We start from the raw sequence: 19111 nt of genomic DNA, 5'->3' as shown, positions 1-19111 counted from the left end.
ACACACACACACACACACACACAACTGACCTTATTCTAAGCTCTATCCTTTTTTCCCTGAGTAATAAGTAGGAAGAACTCAATGGGTGGAGGAATCAAGAGCAAGAAGAAACTCCCAGGAAATAAATCTTTGATTTTTATCTCAAAATATTTGCTCTCCACATAAAATTGTGTTTACATGTGGGGAGTTCCCTTTGTGAATTGTTGAGACCGGGGATCATGTCTTAGTCATTTTTTTAAGCCCTAGAGCTGCATTGTCCAAATGGTTGCACTAGCCACATGTGGCTATGGTGCACTTAAAATGTGGTTAATCTGAATTGAGACATGCTCTAAGTGTAAATTAATTACGCTTGATTTTATTTATTTATTTATTTTTAATTTTTTTAATTTTTTTTTTTTTTTGAGTTGGGGGTGTGTAGGGGTAGAGAGAGAGGGAGACACAGAAAAAATATGAAGCAAGCTCCAGGCTCCAGGCTCTGAACTGTCAGCACAGAGCCTGACTTGGGGCTCGAACTCATGAACCATGAGATCAAGACCTGAGCCGAAGTCAAACGCTTAACCAACTGAGCCACCTAGGCACCCCAATATATACTGATTTTAAAGACCACTACCCAAGAAAAGAATATAAAATATCTCCTTAATAATTTTTATATTGATTACATGTTGAAATGATACCATACTGAATATAACAGATTAAATAAAAATAATTACATTAGTTTTACCTGTTTCTTTTTACCTTTTTATGTGGCTACTAGAAAATGTAATAGGACTAGAGGGAGTATACATGTTAGTACCCAAATAGGCAATATGATTCAACAGATCATAATGATCTTTTTTTTTTTCTTTTATCAGACCCAAAATATGGAGTTGGTATATACTTCACCAAGAATCTGAAAAACCTAGCATACCAAGTCAAGAATACATCTGCCACAGATGAACTGATCTATGTGTTTGAAGCTGAAGTACTCACAGGCTCCTTCTGTCAGGGTCATCATTTAAATATTTTCCCCCCACCGTTGAGTCCTGGAGACATAGATAGCCATGACAGCGTGGTTGACAATGTCTCCAACCCTGAAACCTTTGTTATTTTTAGTGGCACACAGGCTATGCCTCGATATTTGTGGACTTGCACCCAGGATCATGTACAACCACAGAATGACTCAGCAGGACCAATGATGCTATCTTCACAGCAGCCTTGGGAAAGATTCTCAAGTGGTAGCTCTGTTGATTAACCTCTGTTGATTAACCTCCACATCATTTTGACAACTGGCATGTCCTTACTTTGGAGGAACTATCCAAATAATGACCATCAGTAAGTCAGAGTGGCTTGAATATGTCAAATGGGTTGTCCATGTGGACTGATTGTGTTATTCAAGGGACCCACCACACCCTCACATCTTAGTTCTTTCATCTTTGTCTTCATCTCTTGGGATTGAGGTGGATAGATCCCAACTAAAACACTCTCAGGACCATTCCCTCTCCTTCAAGTTGTCCTTTCACCTTTTTTACTATAGGTAACCGCAAAAATGTTTTACATGTAATGAAGGGATTTTTCTAGCATACAATCCAAGCCTTTTTAGTTTCTAAAATGGATAGTGTAATAGCAGGATGCTTTTGCATTTTCCAGATAATCTTATATAGTGTTTTAGATATCAAAATAAATCACCTTTGTCTGAGTAACTGGCTTTGAAAAGTTATATGTAAAATGACATTATTCAAAGTGGAAGGACATCAAAAAGCTGATATTCTACTGATATCATATTTGGATTCAGCCATATCAAGCAATGCCATTCAAGCATCATGAGGCCAAATGATTAATTCACCAAATATTTCTTGATCATCAGAGGTGTTTCATTTTTCTGGATACTGGGGACATGATGCAAGACAAGACAAATATCTTCAGGCAGCTGGCAGCCTGAATAATCAGAAATGCAGCTATATGATTGAGTATAATAAAAGAGGATTTACAGATTCTTTGGAAAAATTTAAGAGGGAGAGGAATAAATTAATCAGGGGTTGGGAGGAAGGCCTTCTAAAGAAAGTGAAACTCAAGACGAAACCTGAAGTATTTGTAAGAGGTAGGTGAAAGAGGGATGTAGCAAATCAGGAGCAGAGATGGAAGAATACTTTATGCAGAGAGAAAAGCTCTTATCAAGGCTGAATCCACTGTGACTTTGCCCAAATTTGACTTCAGAGTTCTGTAAGGTAAAGGCCAGCTAATCTCACCATTTATCTCTTGCCTATTCTGAAATCTGTATTTCCCTATGCTTCCAAAATTTCCTCACCCTCATATCCTTACACAGAACACTTCTTCCTCCTCTTACTGTAACCAGCATTCTTCCTCTTTTTTTAAATCCCCTTCACCTATTTCACCAACCCCACTGGTAACAATGTTTGTTCTCTATAGTTAAGAGTATATTTCTTGGTTTCTTTTTTTTTCTTTGTTTTGTTTCTTAAATTCCACATATCCGCGAAATCATATGGTATTTGTCTTTCTCTCCCTGGCTTATTTCACTTAGCGTTATATCCTCTAGCTCCATTCATGTTGTTGCAAATGGCAAGATTTTATTATTTTGGGGGGGGGATGAATAATATTCCATTGGGTATATCTATACCGTATCTTCTTTATTGATGCATCTATCAATGGGCTGCTTTCATAATTTGGCTACTGAAATAATGCTGCAATAAACATAGGGGTGCATATATCTTTTCAAATTAGTGTTTTTGTATTCTTTGGGAATAGTGGAATTACTGGATCATATGGTAATTCTATTTTTAATTTTTTGAGGAATCTCCATACTGTCTTCCACAGTGGGTGCACCAGTTTGCATTACCACCAACAGGGCATGAGGGTAACTTTTTCCCCACATACTTGCCAACATTTGTTGTTTCGTGTGTGTGTGTGTGTGTGTGTGTGTGTGTGTGTGTGTGTGTGTGTGTTTTAATTTTTAAAGAAGTTTTTAAATTCCAGTTAATTGTTTCTTGTGTTTTTTTATTTTCGCTACTCTAACAGATGTGAAGTGATATCTCATTGTGGTTTTGATTTTCATTTCCCTGATGAGTGATGTTGAGCATCTTTTCATGTGTCTGTTGGCCATCTGAATGTCTTCTTTGGAGAAATGTCTGTTCATGTCTTTTTCCCATTTTTCAATTTGATTATTTGTTTTTTGGGTGTTGGTTTATATATTTTGGATACTGAGTCTTTATCAGGTATGTCATTTGCAAATATCTTTCCTCATTTTGTAGGTTGCCTTTTAGTTTTGTTACCTTTGCTGTGCAGAAGCTTTTTATTTTGTTTTTCCCCTAAACCATGTCTCCACACTATCTACCTTCCCTAATGTGGCCTTTTCTCTCCCTCTAGTTGTGTACTTTGCTCTGTCAGTATTCAGGTCGATTTTATGGGATTCAGAATGATTTGATAGTTATCTAATTGTGCTCTAGGGATGAGAGGAGTGTAGGGCCCCCCTACTATGCCCCACCATCTTAGCTCCTTAGAAGCTTTATTTTGATATAGCCCAATAGTTTATTTTTGCTTTTATTTCCCTTGCCTGAGGAGACATATCTAGAAAATTGCTATGGCTAATGCCAGAGAAAGTACTGCCTGTGCTCTTCTAGGATTTTTATGGTCTCAGGCCTCATATTCACATCTGTAATCCATTTTGAGTTTATTTTTGTGTATGGTGTAAGAAAGTGGTTTGGTTTTATTCTTTTGCACGTAGTTATCCAGTTTTCCAACCACCATTTGTTGAAGAGACTTTTTCCCATTGTATATTCTTGCCTCCTTTGTTGAAGATTAATTGACCATATAGTTGTGGGTTTATTTCTGAACTCATTCTGTCCCATTGATCTATGTGTCTATTCTTGTGTCACTACCATACTGTTTTGATTACTACAGCTTTTGTAGTATATCTTGAAATCTGGGATTGTGATACCTCCAGTTTTGTATTTTTCCAAGATTGCTTTGACTATTCAGGATCTTATGTCATTCCATATAAGTTTAGGATTATTTATTCTAGTTCTGTGAAAAATGCTATTGGTATTTTGGTAGGGATTCCATTAAATGTGTAGACTGCTTTGGATAGTATGGATATTTTAACAATGTTTGCTCTTACACTCCATGAGCATGGAATATCTTTCCATTTGTGTTGTCTTTAATTTCTTTCACCAATGTTTTATAGTTTTCAAAGTATAGGTTTTTCACCACCTAGGTTGTTTATTCCTAGGTATTTTATTCTTTTTGGTATAATCGTAAATGGTATTGTTTTCTTTTTTCTCTTTCTGCTACTTCATTATTAGTATATAGAAATGCAATGAATTTCTGTATATTGATTTTGTATCCTGCAACCTTACTGAATTGATTTATTAGTTCTAATGGTTTTTTAGTGGAGTCTGTAGGGTTTTCTATATATAGTATCATGTCATCTGCAAATAGTGAATCTAATATTTCTTCCTTACCAATCTGGATGCCTTTTATTTCTTTTTCTTGTCTGATTGCTGTGACAGTATTCTTCCTCTTGAAAGAAGCATGCTTCCTATCTCATATGGTACTGTCTTTGGATATGGGCAAAAGAGGCCCTGCCCTGAACCTCTGGTTTGAGAGGGCCCCACTCTGGTCTGCTTCTATGTGTTCTCATATCTACAAGATAAGTAGTCTATAGGGTCAAGAGAATGTATCAATTATAAGCCTTCATACTTCACTTCTAAACCACCCACTAGGTACCTGGAACCCCAAACTTTCTTGACTGAACAGCTCCAAGTCTATTTCCAGGGCCTAACTCGACCTCTTTCTTGGTTCTGTCCTCTTGAGGGTGGACTGTACCACAAGTCTGCATCAAGAATGGTCAAAGAGTGACTGTTTGGGTCATGGGCAGTAGGGCTGAAGCATTCGTATGCCTGGGGGTAAGCTTGCGACATAAAGCTAAAATAGTGCTTAAATTATCTATAACCTTAAAGCTTATATTAAGAAAAAATAAAGGTATAAATTAATCAGCTAAGCATCCAACTTAAGAAAATCAGAATAAATTTGAAAGGATAAAAACAGAAAATAATGAAATGGATGCAAAAACATTACAACAGAGGGAATAAACTAATAGCTATTTCTTTGTAAAGATTAAAATTCTTTTAAATGTTTATTTATTTTTGAGAGAGAGAGAAAGACAGAGCCTGAGTGGGGGAGGGGTAGAGAGAGCAGGAGACACAGAATCCAAAGCAGGCTCCAGACTTTGAGCTGTCAGCACAGAGCCCGATGCAGGGCTTGAACTCACAAACCGTGAGATCATGACCTACGCTGAAGTCAGATGCTTAACAGACTGAGCCACCCAGCTGCCCCTGTAAAGATTTTAAAAATATGCAAATCTTTGGTAAGATTGATAAGGAAAAAAAAAAGGTACAAATAAAGAATTTGAGGAATAAAAAGAGGATGTAACTAAAATACATTAGAGATCTAAAGGTAATAAGATAATGCCAGAAACAATTTTGTGCTAATAAGCTGAAAATTTAGACAAAATACAGATTTTCTCTTGAAAATATAACCTATCAAAATTGATTGAAGACTAGAAATCCTGAATTTTCTAAAATCTATTAAATAAATTGAATCAGCAATTGAAGTTTTACCTACCAAGTAAACAAATACAAGCTAAGATGATTTTACTAAGTGAGTTCTACCAAATCTTCAAAGAACAGATAATTCCAATTTTGTATAAAATCTTCTAGAGAACTTTTTAGAGAAATAAGAGGGAACTTTCTCCAACAAATTTTTCAAGGCTAGTTTAACCTTGATACCAAAAATAGACAACCAGTATAGATATGAAAAATCCAGATACAAAGCACAAATCTGAAACTATTAACAAATATAGTTCAGTTCTGTATAAATAAATAAATCATGGTCAAGTTGGGTTTATTTCAGAAATTCAAGGATAATTTAACTTAAGAAAATCTGCTAGTGTAACTCGCCATATAAATATATAAAAGAGTATGCTCATTTCAATGTATAGAAATAAGTCACTTAATAAGCAATTCATAAAAAACCTAGAGCATTATATTTCATAGTAAAACATTAGAACAATTCCCTGCAAAATCAGGAATGAGACAATGGATGCCACCATTAGACATAGATAGACAATTTCTATCACCACTTACCTTCTCCAATGAGTTAGAACTCCTGTCAAACACAGTAAACAACAAATGAAAAACATGACTAGTGGTGGAGAAATAAAAATGTCATTAATCAAAGGAAATATGGTTGTCTATAGGAAATCCAAGAAAGGAGCGCCTTGCTAGCTTAGTCAGTGGAGCATGTGGCTCTTGATCTGAGGTTGTGAGTTTGAGCCCCAGGTTAGGTTTGGAGATAACTTAAAAATCTCTCTAGAAAAAAAAGAAAATCCAAGAAAATCTGGAGACAGTTATTAAAATGAATAAAAGCATTCTGTGAGGTGCTAAATAGAAGCTATACATAAATCAATTTCATTCTTATGCATGAGAAACAATAAATGTAATGACTTTTTTTACCATTATAACAGCAACACCAAAAAAATAAAGTAACTAAAAATAAGTTTAACAAAAGATGTATAAAAACTTCATGAAAAACATCACAACATGTTTTGAAAGGCATTAAAGAAGACCTTATAAATAAATGGAACTATATACTATATTGTCATCGAAAGGGAGACTTAATATAATAAAAATCTCTATACTCTAAAAATAAATCTTTTCAATTCAATGAAATTTCAGTCAAAATCATGAAAGTTTTTTTCATAGAAATTGATGGAGTAATTGTAAAATTTATATTAAATAAAAAGACCCATGAAGAGCTGAGGCAATTAAAAGAATTGTTTTTAATGTTTATTTATTTTTGAGAACAGGAGTGTGAGTGGGGGTGAGGGGCAGAGAGGGAGACACAGAATCCAAAGCAGTCAGCACAGAGCCCGACATGGGGCTCAAACTCATGAACGGTGAGGTCATGACGTGAGGTGAAGTCAGGTGCCCAACTGACTGAGCCACCCACGCTCCCTGAGCTGAGGCAATTTTAAAGAAGAAAAACAAAGTGGAGGTGACTTGACCTACAGCATATCATGACTTACTATACAACTACAGTAATTAAGATGTGTTACTGGTGCAGGGACAAACAGACCAACTGAATAGAATAGAAAGCTGCAAAACAGACCTATACCAATATGGAAATTTGAGAATATATGTATCTTGAGTGAATATATATATATATATATATATATATATAAATACACATATATATATACATATATAATACATTTACAAATATATATCAAATACATTTATAAATAAATAATATATAAAATATATAAATATATGATATACATAAAATATATACAAATAAATTTATAAATATATGAGATAAATATATCTCTCAAGTTTATATTTTATATATACTATAAAAATTATATATTCTGCAATATTTATGATATACTTTTTCACATTGCAGGTTTATGGTGTCCATATTTTTATGGTACATTTATAAAATTTTCCAGCAGATATTTGCAATTAGAAGCTAAGTACCATTTAAAAGTCATAATTCAGGTGATAAAGAATACTGTTGATTTCTTATTCAATTTTCCATATGAAGTCAAATGGCTATTTGATGCTTGCATTTTTGCTCATTAGTTCTTATTTTCTGAGTGTCATGTGACTATATACATACTTTTCTCAGTATAGAGCTTTGAATATGTGTATATATATGAATGAGAGAGGTAAACTTGTGGATCATTGGGAAAACAATAAACCAATCTTAACAAATGGTCTTAGACAACTGGTTAAGGAAGTGGAATAATAAATTTGGATCTTGTGGGGATTCTTGTTGAAGTGACTTATTGGGGGAGTGCTTTTGGGAATGTGGGAATCAAGGAGACAGCATAGGGCAGGGGAAAGCTAGCAAGAGTATAGTCTCAGCTGAAGACTAGCTTCAATATAATTCCAAGGGAAAGCTCTAGGGAAAAAATTGTACCGTTAGAGTAAGCTGAACACTGTAGCAGCAGTTGGCTTTTTTCTTTTTTTAAGTTTATTTATTATGACAGAGAGAGAACAAGCAGGGAAGGGACAGAGAGAAGGAGAGAGAGAATCCCAAACAGGCTCTGGCTGTTAGCACAGAGCTCAACATGGGGCTCCATCTCACGAACCTCAAGTTTATGACCTGAGCCAAAATCAAGAGTCAGATGCTTAACCAACGGAGCCACTCAGGCGCCCCAAAAGTTAGCTTTTTGAAGTAATGCCAGTTGTTGGCCGAGGTCTGTCCTTGAGGGTGGGAGCGGGAGCCTTCTAGCAAGCTGGCTCCTATTAGGCTTGCACTTCTTCAAAGATGGCAGTTGAGAGTTACCTGCCAGCACTCACATCAGGTTGGGGAATGGGTATATTGGCCAGATGGAGTAGATTCATTTCATTTCGCCACCCATACAGGTGGGGAAGAGTGACCAATTGTCCTGATTTGCTTGATCTCCCAGGTTTTGGCACTGAAATTCCCACATCCTGGGGAAACCCTCCTAGGACACACAAAACATCCTGGTCTTTGATGGGTGTGGAAGGTTGGGGGAAAATTACAAAACCTATCCATATGACAGCCCAGAAAATAGGAGCTGAAAGCAATCATGCTTCATGTCAAATAGATATAGCAGATTCTTTGACGTCTGTAATCACTATCAGTGTTTTTTCCCCTGCCCATTAATATTAGTAACCATGGTTTGCAGTTCACAATAATTATCATCCATTGTTGCATTGTTCTGAGGAATATGACTTAAATGTGCAGTTTAAGTGCATTATAATCATAAGCATTAACAGTACACCTTTGGCTTTGCCTGTGGATTAACCGCTGTGCCTTTTACAAGTTGATTTTTTTTAATATTGTGAATGTGGTGACCATATTTTATAAGAGCAGAGATAATGAAATGAGAATGATTATAACACCAACAACAACATGATCCAGGCATCACTGCATAAGAAAGATAAACAACTATGTAATATTAATGACCAATGGAAGACAATATATAACTGGATTAGGAAGGTAAATAACAAAAACAGAGCATACTGCACAATATGCAGAAAGACTTTTGGATTGGCTATGGTAGAGAAGAGGATTTGAAAGCACATACGGAGACTGAATCTTACAAGTCTGGGATAAGACAGACAAGTACTTCAAAATCAAAAGTTTTTTAGTTTCTCAAAGATACCACTGCTCAACTGAAAATAGCAGCTGCTGAATTAGCTTGGGCGTATCACATGAACCAATGTGCATTATTGTATTGTACTTTCTACTGCTCTATGGAACTAAAAAAGGTTACATTTCCTGATTTAAAAAAAAAACAAAAAACAAAAACTCTCCTCTAGCCATTTAGCCAGTTTAACCTGAAAAATGGAGTTTCAAATTGGCTTCTTAATGTTTATTAAGATTTTTAAATGAAACCATAAACATAACAAAGGGTGTTATATCTTGTCCAAAGACAAAGTAGTCTTGGCTCATTTATCTGCTTTCAGTGAAAATGTTAATTTGGACAAATTCTATTCAGTCTCCACACTACTTACCAAAGAAAATGAAACAATCTCATTTGCTAAACACCTTATACATAACAATACTAAAAAAAGGTGTGGTTTACTCACCTGTGATATGGAGGTTTTAATAATAGAAGTGTTTGCTCATTTCAGTTTCCTCAAAATATGCAGAAGCATTTAATTAAATTTTTGGCTTTATAGAAATGGAAGGAGTTAGCTACCTTAAACATGAAACATCTTGTAGGCACAAGATGACTATCATTGAGGGTACCTTGCTGGCTCAATTGGTAGAGTATGAGTCTCAATCTCAAGGTCATGAATTCAAGCCCCACATTGGTCATAGAGGTTACTAAAAAGATAGATAAATAAATAAAACCACATTATTAAAAAAAAGATGACTATTATTATTGTTAGCCATTAGAAAAGATGTTAAAATCCTGGCCTGCCATAAAATCATATTTTCATAGTGTGGAACAAGAAGAATGTCCTGTTCCAATTTGGAAATATGTTGAGGATGAGAATGGAAAGGACTACAGTGAAACAGAAATAAACATGCTGGTTCTCTAAGTGTGATAATCTTGAAGAGGCCATAAGGAATCTAGAAAAAGATGAACCAACTGCACCTGAGTTATTCAGTGTTATACTAGGTTGAGTCAAAAACTCCAACAGATTAAAAAAAAAAAGATGAATTTTCTGGAAATAAAACTGTTTCAGAACTTTTTAAGAAGTCCCCCCCCACCAAAGGCAACCAAGTTAAACAGAACTTTCTGAATTTCTTTACTAAAATTGTAAACTTACTTGGAAGCTAACTTCAATTTTCACAAGTTTAAATTACTTCTGTGCTCTAAAGCCATTTTCCCTGGAGAAGAGAAGTTTAACTTATGATGACATACAGTGTGCTTCAGAGTGTTTTTTAAATGATGAGGATTTTAGATATGGAGAGCTCACATGGTTAATTTATACATGCAAACACCCTGATTGACAAACATCTGGCTTACCAAATCAAGTCCATAGATACAAAGCAGGTAGATACTTTGGAGAGCTGGAAATGAATCCCTATAAATTTAGAAATGTGCTGTGCTCGTAAATAAAATTCTAAGTATTCTGTGCTCACTTTTTGATAGAATATGTATTCACTTTAGCTATTATGTAAAAAAGAAAGAAAGACCTAAAGACTCCAGGCAATTCAGATAAATAGTAATGGAAAAGGAAACAATGAATGAAAAAATTTCCACTGTATCATAGAACAAAGAAACATACCATTGTTATTTTTAAATTTAATATAGGTAGTATCTGTTTAATTAGTCCTACTGTATTTACATTCTCCTTAAAAAAAACTCTTACATTTATGTTTCTTAAGAATATACAATAGTAGATCACATGATACTCTATTTGGAAAACCCAAAAGACTCCACCAAAAAAAACTGCTAGAACTCATCCATGAATTCAGCAAAGTCGCAGGATATAAAATCAATGTACAGAAATAGGTTGCATGTCTATACACCAATATTGAAACAGCATAAAGAGAAATCAAGGAATCTATCCTATTTACAATTGCATAAAATTGCATAAAATACCTAGCAATAAACCTAACCAAAGAGGTAAAAAAATCTATACACTGAAAGCTATAGAAAGCTTATGAAAGAAATTGAAGACACCCAAAAAGGTGGAAAAACATTCCATGCTCATGGATTGGAAGAACAACTATTGTTAAAATGTCGATCCTACCCAAAGCAATCTGTACATTTAATGCAATCTCTATCAAAATAACACCAGCATTCTTCACAGAGCTAGAACAAACAATCCTAAAATCTGTATGGAACCAGAAAAGATCCCGAATAGTCAAAGCAATCCTGAAAACAAAAACCAAAGCTGGAGACACCACAATTCCAGACTTCTCGCTGTATTACAAAGCTGTAATCATCAAGACAGTATGGTACTGGTACAAAAATAGACACACAGATCAGTGGAACAGAATAGAGAACCCAGAAATTGACTCACAAGCATATGGCCAACTAATCTTTGACAAAGCAGGAAAGACTATCCAATGGAAAAAAGATAGTCTCTTCAGCAAATGGTGTTGGAAAAATTGGACAGCAACATGCAGAAGAATGGACCACTTTCTTACACCATACACAAAAATAAACTCTAAATGGATGAAACACCTGAATGTAAGACAAGAAGCCATCAAAATCCTAGAGGAAAAAACAGGCAACAACCTCTTTGACCTTGGCCACTTCTTACTTGACATATCTCTGGAGACAAGAGAAACAAAAGGAAAAATGAACTATTGGGACCTCATCAAGATAAAAAGCTTCTGCACAGCGAAGGAAACAATTAGCAAAACTAAAAGGCAACTGACAGAATGGGAGAAGATATTTGCAAATGAAATATCAGGTAAAGGGTTAGTATTCAAAATCTATAAAGAACTTATCAAACTCAACACCCAAAAAACAAATAATCCAGTGAAGAAATGGGCAAAAGACATGGACAGACACTTCCAAAGAAGACATCCAGATGGCTAACAGACACATGAAAAAATGCTCAACATCACCCATCATCAGGGAAATACAAATCAAAACCACAATGAGATACTACTGCATACCTGTCAGAATGGCTAAAATTAACAACTCAGGCAACAACTGATGTTGGTGAGGATGTGAAGAAGGAGGAACCCTTTTGCACTGCTGGTGGGAATGCAAACTGGAGCAGCCACTCTGGAAAACAGTAGAGAGGTTCCTCAAAAGATTAGAAATAGAACTACCCTATGACCCAGCAATTGTACTACTAGGTATTTATCCAAAGGATACAGGGGTGCTGTTTTGAAGGGGCACATGCACCCCAATGTTTATAGCAGTGCTATCGACAACAGCCAAATTGTGGAAAGAGCCCAAATTACTCGGCGATAAAAAAGAATGAAGTCTTGCCATTTGCAACAATGTGGATGAAACTAGAGTGTGTTATTCTAAGCGAAATAAGTCAGAGAAAGATAAATATCATATGACTTCACTCATGTGGAATTTAAGATACAAAACAGATGAACATAAAGGAAGGGAAGCAAAAATAATATGAAAACAGGGAGGGACACAAACCATAAGAGACTCTTAAATACAGAGAACAAACTGAGAGTTGCCGGAGGGGTTTTGGTGGAGGAATGGGCTAAATGGGCAAGGGGCATTAAGGAGGACACTTGTTGGGATGAGCACTGGGTGATAAGTAAGTGATGAATCACTAAATTCTATACCTGAAAAAAAAAACAAGTTCTTTAAAAAAAAAGAGAATATACAATAATACAGCTGACAAAATTTAAATATGCAAGAAGTAGTTAAAAGAGTTAAAATAATTTCTTGCACCCAAGGACAGAAAAGAACATAAAAATATTATGTTAAAAATATTGTTATATTTTTCTTCCACATATTATTTACTTAACTATCATTAGTCCTCCTATTACGAATTACCACTTTTGACTAGTACTGTTGCTATTTTAAGTAATAGCATTTATGCAACAGAAAAGAAATATAACAGAATATATAATTTCAAGTAAATACCTATTTTTCATGTTTTTATGTTAAAGTGATAACATATGAGTATAATTATATTATTATTTATTTTCACACCTATAAGATTGAGAAAAAGAAAGCCAGATATTTTCAAATGGTAGCAAGGATATCTAGAAGAGAAACTTATATACTGCTTGTGAGTATAAATTGGTACAATCACTTGTGAAATCATCTAGCAATATTTAGTGTATTAGTTTTCTATTTCTGTGTAACTAATTACCAGTAAAGCATATTCACAGTTCCTGTGGCCCAGGAGTCTAGGCTTAGCTGGTTTGCTGGCTCAGGGTCTCACAAAGCTGTAATCAAGGTATAAGTCAGGGTGTCTTCTCATCTGGAGGCTTGACTGGGGAAGAGTCACTTCTAAGGTCTCTAAGGTTGTTGGTAGAATTTATTTCTTCATGGTTGTAGGACTGAGGGCCCTGGCTGCTTTTGGGCTGTCAGCTGGAGGCACTTAGGTCCTAGAAGCCATTAGATCCTTGCCACATGGCTCTCTCCTTAGGCAGTTCACAGCATGACAGCTCACTTCTTCAAGCCCCACAAGAGCATGTCTAGCCCCAGTTTGCTAAGATAGAGACTTATATAGTGAAATGTAATCATGGGACTAACATCCAATTATCTTTGCCATATTCTATTGGATATTAAAATTAAGTCACAGATCTCACCCACACTTGACGGGTAGAGAGTAATACGGCAACACCAGGGGGCAAAGATCAGGGGGCCATCTTAGACTTCTTCCATCACAGTTAGTGAGGTTAAAGATGCAATATCCTAGGATCTAGCAGTTTCCCTACACACACGAAGATGTGTGCAAAAATTTTCATAGCAGCATTGTTTGTAAAAAAGAAAAACCCTATTGTTATACAATTTAAAAATGTCTCAAACTACAAAAAGATGAAGTCAGAGAGATATTCACTAATAAAACACATTGCGTGGTATGATAACATTTTTGTAAAAGTAACATTATATATATATATATATATATATATATATATATATATATATATATATATGAATTTTGCTTCAGAAATGGCCTACTGTTGTCTAACAAATTCTCCCACCACTGAGAATCACTGGACAAAACACAAAAACATTAAGGCATGGAGGAGATACCATGGCAGTGAGAATTTATGGGTCCAAGATCTGTAAGAAAAGGGAAGCCACAAGAGGTGAGACTGACATTTGCCATCACGTTTCCACCTGAGGTGATTGCTAATTCTGAAAGCAGTGGCTGAAAAACTGAGTGGAGCTTTTAGCTGTCTCATGGGGCTGAGGAAGCTGGGCCAAGGACAAAAGGCCCTCATCAGGAGTAAGAGTGAACTGGAAAGAAACTAGTTTTCACAAGGACTAAGTCCAGCTCTGAATAGTCTCAGTTCCTGATTGGAATGAATTGATCTCTCCACAGTTTAATGATGGTTGGGTATACTTGCCCCCAAGTGTCTCCCTTACCACAACCTCCCTTTCCCCAATCCCCCTGCTCAAACTCAACTCACTCTAGAAGACACAACATTCACCAGTGGAGAATACTGATGTGGCAGGGAGAGATCCGGAACAAATGAACATTGCATAGTCTAGGATTCATGTAATGTAGTCCTCCCTTCCATACTTATAAATGAATTGAGCTACCAGACCTCTTTCACACTGCTTCTCTGCCAGTGTTTTAAATTGATCTGATAAAGCATGTCACATGTGAGACTTTCTATTCTGTGACCTCTGCTTGGCTGGCTGGCTTCAGTCCTTCTTCTTTTGAAGGTACTGCTCAAAAAGAATTCCGTCAAATTTAACAGTAACAATTATTTGCCCAAATTTTCATTTGCGAGCCCTTGAGAGTGAAGCAACTATTTATGCTTCATTCAATTTCTTAATTGTTTTTGATACTTCTCATACATTATCAGGCAAAGGGGAAGGGGGCGGGGGAAGGAATACCCAGAAGTTTCCTCACACGTGTTGCCTGTGAATGCCTTAGACATGAGGCACTGACTTAAATTTTTTTTTAATGTTTATTTATTTATGAGAGAGAGCGAGCGAGCAGGGAAGGGGCAGAGAATGAGAAAGACACAGTCTGAAGCAGGCTCCAGGTTCTGAGCTGTCAGACTCACCAACTGAACCGTCAGATCATGACCTGAGCCGAAGTTGGACGCTTATCGGACTGAGCCACCCAGACAACCCACCAGGCACTGACTTTTAACACTTGTAATACGCCCTCAGCCTTCATTCATTCCATGATTCGTTCAATAAACGTGTGCTAGGTACCAACCATGTTAGAGGCTGGTTATGGACAGGTGAGGCAAGGATCCATCCGCCCTGGAAGAGCTACGAAGACAGGTTTGTAGACATACTTTTGCAATTCAAGCTAAGTACAGTCCTATGGTCCCTACACCACGATTCTCCAACCTTTGCCTTTGCCTACTACCCTCCTCCTCAGCGAAACCTCCCAAATCCTGGACTCTTCATTGGTTCCCGCTAACCTCTAGGGCTTGCAGAGAAAGACGGCTGGAAGACTACGTCTCCCGGCAGCCTCTGCATCAGGGCAGCGGAGGGGAGTGCGCAGGCGCATGGGTCGGCCCCCGCGCGCAGGCGCACTGCGAACGCCCGCTGAGCAGGGTCTTGCTGCTGGTTGCGCGGCGGCGGAGAGCGAGGGCCTGGTGAGCACCGGCGCTGGCCGGCTGTTGGAGCTTGTGCGCGGGAGAGGAACGGCGGGCAGGCAAGCGAGCAAGCGGCTCACCCCAGCATCGGCACCGGGATCGGTTGCCTTGAGTCTGGTGAGTGTGGGGCCCCGCGGCCTCGGCCCCTCCCCCTCCCGCCGGCGGATCCGGTAGTCCTCGGCGGGACCCGGGAGAGGCCCCGGGGCGAGGGCGGGCGCCGGACGGGCTCGAGCTTGGGTTCCTGGGCCCGGGCGCTCGCGGCGCGTCCATGCGTCACGGCCCGGCGGTCCTAACGGCCGCGCGGCCGGCGGAGGGGAGGGTGGGGGTGGGGATCGCTGGTGTGATCGCCTTCGGGAACGCCGGTCGTGGCGAGGCAGGGCGGGGCGGCGGCGGGGCTGGAAGCGGCGCCGGGGACTGCGGGGCGCCGAGGCAGTGGGGCTGAAGGGAGGCGAGCGCTGAGCCTGCGCCGCGGCCCCGTGCGAGCGGGGGGCGGGGGTGGGCAGCGCCGGGTGCTGGGATTTGAGGCAGGAGGGAGCAGGGGGCGCGGGTAGAAATCCCGTCTCGGGAATTCACAAGTTACAGCCCGTGCTGGAGCCGGTGGTTGGGGGGGGGGGGGCGGGGGTGGAGACGGACGTCTGCAGTTTACAGATGTCATAACAACATGGGCCTGAATCGGCTGACCGGGGTGTGGTAATTATAGGAATGACAGAACTTAGTCTGCACACAGCGTGTGTAACTGGTGATGCGAGGGAAACAGCGAAGTATTCGATGAAGCACAAAATGGGAGGAGAAAAACTGAAGGATGACTGGAGTCAAGGAAGTCTTGAAGGAATGTTTTAGGTTTGAATGAAAGTATTTTATGTTTCACTTTTAAGGGAAAGATTTCAAAATCACTGATTTTTAAGGTTTAAATGCCAAGTGAACAAATTTGAAGTGCTTTTTTTCTAAAACATGCTAAAATAAATATTACTTTTTCATCCTTTTTTCTTTTAAGAAACAGTTCCTTCAAAACCTCTGTTTCTCAGCAGTAGATGAGTAAGTGATTTTACCCTCTTTTGCTTCCAGGCTCATTCTCGAGATTAACTTGTTCTTGTATTTGTAATATTTTGGAACGGATCCAGAAGTTATTTCCCCTTAAAGATTGTTAAGATGCAATTTTAACTTTTCGAAGGCAAATGATAGTGAAGTATATTGCATTTTCACTGAAATCATTTATTCTTGGGGGGGCCACTCTGTATACTTGATTATAAGATGGAGGATGTGCGAGAAGGAATGAACATTTGAACTCCTTTCCAGGTATTTTGCCGAGTACTTTAGGTATGGTAAAACATTTAATGCTTACAGTAACTCTGAAGTAGATGTTAATTTTTTCCATTCTACAGATAAAAGCTTTGAAAGTCAGAGAAGTTAAGTAACTTACCTAAGGTCATCTAGCTCTTTTTGGAAACAGCCTGAAAACCCAAGATCACTGCCATTTTAAGAATTATTTCTCCCCTCCTTACATACCTCTTGGTTGTATATGCGTGTGTTTTTTAAAAATTATTGCTTAATCCATTCATTCAGTATATACTTAATGAGTGATTGTATGCCTTCAGACTAGGGATACAGACACAGCCAAAACGCTGTTACTACCCCCATGGAATTGATAGTGTGGAGGGGAAGACTGACATAGAGTGAATACAAGTGTTAACTGCTTGGCATTTTATCAGTCATTATAACTGAGTAGAAATTGTAACGTACTCTAGTAAATAGCAAAAGAAGTTTAAATGGAATTAGACATGAGCCTTGAGTTTACAGTCTAGTAGAGAAACAAAACATATAAAAACCTAAAACCAAATGACAGAAGTAAACACCTCACCTGAAGTCAGTATACTTGCATTTTGTTACTTTAGGCCCTCTTCAGAGAACTGTGATTTAATGTTATGGACTTTGACTTTTATCTACAATTGGTACATAAGAAAAGACAACATGAAAAAAATCTTCATTGCTAATTTATTTATTGGGCCTTATGAGGTAGATACCTTAGAGACAAATTCTTTTTAAGAGCCCAGTGGTAGGCTTTTTTTTTTTTTTTTAAACAAATGACTGTTTTTATTAGATCCTTTGTCTTTTGTAAGCCATCCTGTTTATCCTGTTGCTCTTCACACTTTGGCTATTGGGAGTGGGGTGGGAGTTCAGAGCTGTGTCCAACTTTTGTAATTTTCCTTAGCCTCAGCCATGTTATAAACTATATCAGATAGTTTGGAATTTCTCTCAGTTGTTTCCTGGACTATTTTCTTTGTTCTTTGTTGCTCTCAATTTAGTTTCTACCTTTTCCCTTTCATTTGAGATTAGGGATTATAGCTTACCCTTCTTATCACGAGTGTTTTAACACAATGTTTGCTAAATTAGCGATTGTCTTGATGATTTATGATGTTTATGTTTTGAAGTCTGTCAGATGGTTTTTAGAAATATGTATGAATACTTTGCATAAAATCAATTAAGATTTTGGGCCATGCAAATAAAGGTGACTGACCTAGTGATGAAGGTAATTCCCTATTACTCAAAGTCTTTGTTTTAAGATCGCTGTACTATGCAGGTATTATGAATTCAGCCATAATAATGGAAGAAAACATTGGAAATGGTAAACAATTCAATTAGCTGATTGGGGCTGATTTCACTCCGTTCTTGCTGCAGTAAGCAGGAGGTGGCCCCAGGCCAACGGGGGGCCAGATAGGGCCTGCATTAGAAAATTTTGAGGCCCTGCAGTGAAAGAGCAGGGATGAAGACTAATGGAACGTGCAGTTCTGGTTTGTTTGTTTTTTTTAAAGATGTTACAACCCAACCAAATACAGATCTAAGTGATAAAATGTTTCTGACCTAGTATAGTAGATTAATTGGGGCAGTTCTTGAAAGCAGGCAATAATCCAGAATGTGGATAATGGGGATAATCTTCTTCACATAACAAGAATAATGCTGCCCTTCATATACAAAGATAAGTCTGCTTACTCATCGTGATTGATTTTCCAGCATGAGGAGGGATATTTGCTGAGTTGTCCATGAGTCTCTGTATTCTGACCAACAAGGCAGCTTGGGGTCAGAATGGGGGCTTGTAGCTAGGAAACAAAGACAAACAGGAGGGACTAACATCTATTGATTGATCAAGTACTACATTAATTGTTTTCACTTAATTATCCTTGCAAAACCACTTTGAAGAGGTGGTAACATGTATAGGGTGGTTAGGTAACTTGTCCTACTTCATGGAGTACATGATGGAGCTGGAATTCAAACAGGGCTATTTGTACTATGTTCACACCAACCATTGAAACTTGGTTTTTTCTTGGTTTGCAGTTCAGTCTTCCAAGCAGAATAAACTAGATTTAGTTGGTTTAGCATCATGAAATGATACTGTGAAGATCTA

At 37.7% G+C, this 19111-nt stretch overlaps 2 protein-coding genes across 3 annotated transcripts in view; both read left to right on the top strand.

Moving 5' to 3' along the window:
* Positions 1 to 2714, top strand: part of PARP9 (poly(ADP-ribose) polymerase family member 9) — a 36800-nt gene extending 34086 nt beyond the window's left edge. The window contains 1 exon segment of the mRNA XM_053220942.1: positions 852 to 2714. Coding sequence (XP_053076917.1) covers positions 852 to 1231 — 380 coding nt within the window. The 3' untranslated portion in view covers positions 1232 to 2714.
* Positions 2715 to 15635: 12921 nt separating this feature from the next.
* KPNA1 (karyopherin subunit alpha 1) overlaps positions 15636 to 19111 on the top strand; it is a 70078-nt gene continuing 66602 nt past the window's right edge. The window contains exon 1 of one of the 2 annotated variants that reach the window (XM_027060989.2): positions 15636 to 15828. The gene's annotated coding sequence lies outside the window, so the exon portion shown is untranslated. The remainder of the gene's footprint in view (positions 15829 to 19111) is intronic. The other variant, XM_027060990.2, reaches the window with a different exon arrangement.

Source organism: Acinonyx jubatus, chromosome C2 (genome assembly GCF_027475565.1).
Source record: "Acinonyx jubatus isolate Ajub_Pintada_27869175 chromosome C2, VMU_Ajub_asm_v1.0, whole genome shotgun sequence".
Taxonomy (NCBI): Eukaryota; Metazoa; Chordata; class Mammalia; order Carnivora; family Felidae; genus Acinonyx; species Acinonyx jubatus.
This window is presented reverse-complemented; position numbering and strand designations above follow the sequence as displayed.